At 43.8% G+C, this 7,673-nt stretch overlaps 1 protein-coding gene across 1 annotated transcript in view; it reads right to left on the bottom strand.

Moving 5' to 3' along the window:
• Positions 1 to 31: 31 nt before the first annotated feature.
• The window catches only part of LOC116948173 (uncharacterized), a 43,760-nt gene continuing 36,118 nt past the window's right edge, over positions 32 to 7,673 (bottom strand). The window contains exon 17 of the mRNA XM_032964616.2: positions 32 to 5,848. Coding sequence (XP_032820507.1) covers positions 5,610 to 5,848 — 239 coding nt within the window. The 3' untranslated portion in view covers positions 32 to 5,609. The remainder of the gene's footprint in view (positions 5,849 to 7,673) is intronic.

Raw genomic sequence — 7,673 nt, 5'->3', positions numbered from 1 at the left:
TATTTACAAAAAAAAGACTCAACTGCAGCGATGATGATATCTCAATATTTACTGCCACACAAGCATGCTTTTAATATGATAGTATAATTTAACAATATAATAATTGAACCAACGAGCTTATACTCCTGGAGTTTCACTGTGTTTATTTTATAAGTGCATAAAGTCAATGGGGTTACGCCGTGGGAATTGATGACATTTTCTCTAAGCTGCAGAAAATTCCCCTCCATTATTTTAATGATGATTCACGTGGCCGTAGTGTCTGAAGCCTTTCTCTAAATGATACACGTCAATTTCACTCTTGATTTGAAAACAATTTGCGCCCGTTAAGACACAAGCTTTCTTAATTCCCGGTATAACAAACTCGCATCAAAACCTGTTCCAAGGCAAAACATATTGCTGTGTACGTACATATGAGTCCCGATTTAATGTGTTGGATAAGTGTGGAGCTGGCCCTAAATGTATTGACTTTTCAAATCAAACTTGACTTATATAGCACAATTCGTACAAAGAATGCAATGCAAAGTGCTTTACAGGACTAAATGAAGGGACTGACACAATGTAAACAACAAAAAGAATGATACGTTAACAAAAATGACACACGTAATTAACTAAAATATAATCAAAAGCATAATAAGCACACAATAAGGGCAACCTATTTAAAAGCCAATCTATAAAGGTTACGTTTTAAGATGTCGTTTAAAAACATTCACCGATTCTAATGCCCTCAGATCCTCGTGCAGGCCGTTCCAAAGACGAGGACCACAGCAGCTAAAGGCTGCCCTCCCCATAAGTGGTTTGGTCCTGGCCTTCGGAACAACCAAGAGGCCAGTGCCGGAGGACCTGAGGGAGCGACTGGGTTCACACCTTAGACGCATGACAGACGTGTATTCAGGTGCCAGTCCATGTCGTGGTTTGTCTACTTGGTCACCCAGATTTTATTGTTTGGCTTTGTTTACAGACCTGTAATATGCAATAGTACACTTTGACACATTTTTGACACATTTAAGGTGATGCGCTCACCGAAATCGAGACAGACGTTGCTTGAATAAACGGGGACCTTTTGTTAGTTTGCCAATTTAATCGTTCTCATTTTCATGCAATTACAGAATAAGTGAAATTTCCATCTTGGTTTTATACACAACCTGCAAATAAATCGCTATTGTTTCAAACTCATTACATGGACACATCTCGTACCATTAATAGCTCGTGTTCAAATTAGCAAAATTGAAGGATTGTTTACAATTCTTGGCAAGTTTGGCCATTCCGTTGACATGGCAGCCCATTATAACAAATGAATGTGTCTGGGAATTTAATAATCCTGTCGTCCGTGAGGAGTTCTTTTCCAAACAAAAGAATGCTTATGTGATGACATTTACTTAGCATTTCTTTTCACTGTGATGAGTACTTAAGGTCATTGTATAACTTTCGAGGTCATTTGAAACGGCCCCACTAACAATAAGGCTTGTTTTCCTCTTAACATTTTCATCGGTGAATACGAGAGAGATGATTAGAGTACAGTTAAGATTTTTGGCTTTATTTATTGTAATACATCTAATATTTTAATGGTTCGACTTGAGCTGCATAATGTCTCAAATGAGACATTCTGCGTGATCTTCCGTGCACATACCAATTTATTTACAGTTTTGGTTATTGTGCATGCCATCCTCTGACAATTTGGCTTGGGCCTGGCAGCAGAAAATTCAGGCAAATAATAAAAAAAAACTTTACATTGGCGGCACACTGAAAGTCACGAGTTAAATCCTTGCCCATTCTTTCTTTCAAAGAAGAACCAACTTCGAGTTAAAATGTCATGTTTTGGCTACATATTATTTGATGCAAGGTAACTGACGAGTGAATTCCAGAATGCAATGTCTCATCGTTAACATAAAGAGACGCCGAGGAATCGCGGAGGTGGAACAGATGGATCTGCCGTGGGACTCGCAAGCTCTCAGTGCCAGGTGTGGGCCCTAATTTAAATCCTCGCGCGCCAATTAATTCCTACGATTTGGTTGTATCTGCGGAGCGCCACCTGCAATTGGAAATCCCCAAACAGCCGTAATGGATGGGTCCATTGTGTGACCCCGGGAGTGGTTTTCTTGTGTGAGGCCAATGCTAATAATGTATTTGTATACTCGGACAATACGGTCCTGCTGCTTTTGGTTCTTGAAAATTCTGCATCCCCAATTCTTTTAGCCACCACCACGTTCGTTTTTCGGTGTGTGACGTGAATTTTACATTTGTCGTAAAATAAGGATTGTGATACCTTTTTTTTCGTTGCGAAGATTAAGAACGTACATGCAAAACAACAGTTTGTATTTATATTAAAACTAGAACCAACCGCATATCAAGATTCTTCATAAAACAGTGTGACATAAGCATTGGTATATATATATAACCTGAATTGAAAACACGGATGCTGGGTAATAAATGGACGAGAACAAAAACAACATTTCTCAAAGAAGCCTGAAGTAGTGCACATTTAGAATAGCACTTCGAGACAGAAACGGCTACGCATCGATCAGAGGAAAAAAAAAACCCAGTTCGAGATATCGTACTGACTGGTAAGAAAGAAGCAAGTTGGCAGGAAAAGGGCCATGTCGCAAAGAATAGACGTTTGGCCGGTGGTGACGACCTGATGATGGAGTAGGCAGTTAAAGGAGGCAACACGCCCGAGAGGATGACCACCACTGAGATGGACCGAGGAGGTGAGCTCGCGTGCCGGAGCCACGGCAATTGTTGCAACCGTGAAACCAAATCACTGCACCTGAATGAATAAGTTAAATGATGACGTCACCCTGCTGCTCTATTTAAGACCGGGAGCAAGCGAGGGCTTCACCATTCTGGCGGATCGCCCGATGATGCTGGATGTAATTACCAGCGAAACGTCGTACTACTCAAACTGTAAATGTTGTGGATTCACTCTTCAACAACACACCGGTGGGCTAAAGTAGTGAACTATTTTGTCTTTTGTCAACGTGACACTTTTTTTGCTGATTGGCCGTGCCGGGTGGTGGAGGGTTACGACACATTTATATATAACGCGATCTAACCCAAAAACCTTTATTATGGAGCTTGGAGGAGTTAGATTAAAGCCAATGATGACTGTGTCACAAAACAGGTCCCTGCAGGGTGGGCTGGTAGAAGTTCGCAAATGAGATAATGTGACTTCCAAATGTTGGGTGCAATAAGACATATCAAGTCTCTGCGCTGTCTATTGCTGATTTTACACCCAACAGCACGAGATTTCACTTCGTTAAAGTATTGAAAGGGGACGAACGGACGGACGGACGGATGGACGGACACATGAATCTATTGCAGGCTGGTACACTCAGTTTACAACTTCGTTCCTACCAGTATAAAGGTGCATAGTTCTTTAAATGAGAAGAGACAGCCAGGCAAGGCAGAGGAGAAAAGGGGACAGTTCTCTGAGTCTTGACTTGAATCTGTCAAGAGGGAGTCAACAGCATAGAGGAAGATAGCAGGAAACGGGATTTTTGACCTTTTCCAACTTCCTGAATCATTTCACAATCGTCGAGCATTAATTTTTGGCTTTTTAATTTTAATTGCAGAGGGATGTTTACTTCCCAGAAGTTACTTAATTAAAAATGAAGTAACTCGCACAGCACATCACCCATTAGAGCCAGCGAGCAAGATGGACGGAAGCTTTAAATATTCTTGAGTGTGTCAATAAGATAAAAGTGAAACGGAGGGGTTATAACAGGTACACGCTTCGAATTATGTTTTTTAAAATGTTGTTTAATGTGTGGTGGGATTTCACTGAGAGGCAGATATTAAACATGCTTCAATGCTATTTTTATTTTAAGATGAACTGAGAATGTTCTGGAAATAAATAATTGCAGCAGAGCTATGGAATTACTTCATCGACCTAACCATCACTACCAAAGCCAACGAAGGCCCCTGAGTTATTTGGGAATTGCGTTTTTATCTCCTGAAATTCTTTTTTTTTACAAATATAATAAAGGAGCCGCAAGACATTCCAATAAGCATTTAAAACGTGTACAAAGTAAACTCAGGACTGTAGGTCTCCATAAAAATTGTGAGTATTAAATAAATACATCCCCTTCCCCATTATTTTTCTCCACGTAAAAATAAAAAAAAAACATTTTAGTCCATTGGCCTTCCACATTTGTGCACAAGCCCGAAACTGCTTATGAGTCCAAGGATGGCAACAGTGGTCAAGAGTGCTTATTTAAGAAAATGCTGCTGGTTTACATAGGTGTGGAAGGAAGGCGGGGGGGTACGGAAGACCAGGGGTGGAGCCAGGATTTCAAGCCGGGGTGACATTCAACAAATTTTAATTAGACGCCATCGGTTGGCGACACACTCTGACAATGCAGTTGCACGGAGTCCGCCAGACCGAGTGTCGTACACTTATACAGCAGAATGTCACCCCTGTCACCCCCCCTGGCTCCGCCCCTGCGGAAGACAATGTAGTTCATTTAACATGTATGTGTTTTTGAATTTTCTACATTATTTTTGGTATGTGTGTGCTAGTGTGTATACGTATATAGTGTAAGGTGGTGACTAAGCACTTTCCCCAACAGTCTGTTAAGGCTACACGGGGGTCTTCGATATAGTGTGGGGGGGGGGAGTGGTATAGCGGTCAGCAGGGACGGAGCCGGGCGGGGTGACAGGGGTGACATTCTGCGTGTCAGTGTACGACACTCGGTCTAGCGGACTCCGTGCAACTGCATTGTCAGAGTGTGTCGCCAACCGATGGCGTCTAGTTCAACAGCCTGACTCTCCAATCATTCTTGAATTTAACATTTGTTGAATGTCACCCCGGCCTGAAATCCTGGCGGTCAGCATGTTGTGCTACGATACCGGCGACGCGAGTTTGATTCCCGTTCACGATCAACACCAGTGCTGATTATATGAACTGGTCCTGGGATTCCCCTAGGTCGACTCAGCCTCAAATGAGTACCTGGTGTGGTGTGTAAAACATTGCCACTAGGGAGACAAAGGCAGCCGGGAGTGGTGCTGGCCTCCGACCCCCTCGTGCGCCGTCCTATTCACTAACGAAACTTGTCCCAAAAGTCAATTATGGCTATATCTGGATCTTTGTGTATGTGTGTATATATTTACAGTGTTTTTTTTATTCTGTGATGTGTGTGTGTGAATGTCGTTGTCGCGTGGGGGAATGGTGGTGCAGTTACACCATGCTACTTTCCTGGCAACCCTGGGTTCAATTCCAAGCCATGCGTATTAATGACCAATTGATATGTGAAACCGGACGTCCATTATGTTAACTTGACCTTAAGTGAACGAGCTTCTGAGCATAGCTACTGAGGAGACCCAAGGCAGCGTGGCATGGTGTTTTCCAAACTACATGTGGCCCTGGGCCTTATTGCTCACCAACAATGCTCACCCCCAACAGTCTGTAAGGCTAATCGGGGTCATCTTTGTCATTGCATCGGTACCGCATTTGGCATTTTTTTTACACTCGAAAGTCAAGCTTGTTGGTAAGTCCCGCTATCCGCTATTGACGTTCACGCGATGTCCCCGGGGTCGTCGATGGCACTGCAGGGCATCATTGACGGCACCGGTGACCTCCAGACTGCCGGGGGGGTCAGTGGGGGGGGGGGGGGTCACAGCACCCTGTAGTTCCTGTTGGTGATGGCGTTGGAGGAGGCGTAGGCCGTGTTGTTGAGGTCTTCGATGGCGTAGTGAGCCGTGTTGCCGCCCTGTATGCAAGAGCCGACGCGGTAGGCAGCAATGGCCAACAGAATGAGCAGCGCGACGCCCAGCAGCACGCCCAGAACGATCGTGGCGATGCGCCATGGGGTGATCTGGGTCCCTGTCGTCGGCTCTGTCGCTGTTGCTGTCGCTGCACGGGAAGGGCGGTGGACAAGGGCACGATTGCTCAGTTCATTGAACACTTACATTTTTTTCACGGGGCGTAATATCGGCCTCGTTGGACGAAAATATTTTCACGTCCGGCACACCACATCGAGTGTACTTCTCGCGATGGCTGTGGCTACTGTTCACATGCCTGTTTCGGTCTACCAGCGACCGAGGAAATATATAGTGAGAAACATGCATTATCCACGTAAAAAAAAATCTATTTTCAGCTCTTTTTCAATAAACTGATGGATAAATTCCTCCCTACATTGTGTCGGTTAAGGGGGCTGTTTAACCATACTTCACCACGCTGGTCAACACAGGTCCCTGAAGGTGGGATGCCCAGTATTGACTCCGTACCAACTCGGTACTGGGCGTGTGTGAAAAAGAGCTTTTATAGCTCATCAGATTCCTCCGAGCATTATTAGATATTCTGATTCTGAGATGTTGCTCATCACGGAGAAGTGCGCTAAGCACCGTGCCACCACTCCGTGCAGTACAAAGTAAAATTTAACCAAATTCTCGAGATGGTCTTGTGGCACGAGGTTGGGAGCACTGAGCCAGTACCTGAGGCCACTGGGTTTAAATGTGGGTTCAAGCCACCCATGGTTAAAACCGGGTTATGTGATATAGTGTTGGTTTCAGCTCAGTCACCAATGACCACGCAACAAAAAATGCTAGATTTTTGTTCACTTAATTTCCAAGAATTCCAGTTCTTGATATAACTTTTACTACGACTACTACACGGCATTTCTCTGCAGCGAAGCATTGGGGGAGAGCGCAGTGCCCTCTAACGTGCAGATGAAAGGTCACTTGGGAGAGGGGAGCACTGACGAATTTCTGTGATATCCACTCGTGCCGGACATTCTGCAACGGATGCATTGCTCCACCAGTTGCCGAACGGACACTCTCACGAAATATTTGCCCATGTCGAATTTTGGCGAGCGAAGAGGATCCGAGGACCACCGTGATACCGCCCTACCTACCCAATTAATACAGCAAACAAGTAGGTACACATCAAGGCCGTAGCCATGGAGTCAACATTGGGGGGGACCAAATCTTCAAGGGGGTCTGGGGTCCCCAACCCCAGAAAAAAATCGAAATTTGAAAACTAATTTCCTGCCATTTCCTGCCTAAAATATATTTTTTAAATCACTAACACATGGGATGGACTTTTTATTTAATTTTAACAATAATGTCTAATAGTGCTATTGTATTTACATTGCTCTGTTTTTTAGTTTTTTACCTTTGTTCTTGTTTTATTGTATGTAATGGCAGAGATTAGGGATTAATAAAGTACAACCATAACCACAATCATATTAACAGAAATCTATGCATTGTTATATGAAGACAAGTCCAGATATTGTGGTCAAGGTTCAGCAAATTGTTGTTTTTGTTTACATAGCATCGCAATTTTTACTTTAAAAAATATTTTTAATGCAACATATTGGGGGGGACATTTTGAGCATATTTGATTATTGGGGGGGGGGGGGGATGTGTCCCCCCCCCCCCCCCAATATATATTATAATTACGGCCTTGGTACACATGCTTGCTTTTTATTGCACACCTTTTTAATTGCACGAGTATCATGTTACAAATTCACTGTAATTACAAATTCAAGAAAGGCCCCCTCCCTCCTGACAACAGATGGGGCCACTCTGAGCTTGAGGCCAATCAAATCGGAGGATGTTGACGTCACGAGAGGACTTTCTGATTGGCTCCTTGGTGAACCTCTTCTGCCAAACCATCAGAGGGCGCTCCAGCTCGTGCCGTCAGATGCTCATTTATAAAGCCTTTTAATGCAGCGCCT

The sequence above is a fragment of the Petromyzon marinus genome, chromosome 32 (genome assembly GCF_048934315.1).
Source record: "Petromyzon marinus isolate PM22_M1 ecotype Great Lakes invasive population chromosome 32, UKy_Petmar_22M1.pri1.0, whole genome shotgun sequence".
NCBI lineage: Eukaryota > Metazoa > Chordata > Hyperoartia > Petromyzontiformes > Petromyzontidae > Petromyzon > Petromyzon marinus.
The sequence above is the reverse complement of the archived record's forward strand: the minus strand, read 5'-3'. Positions and strand labels throughout refer to the sequence as shown.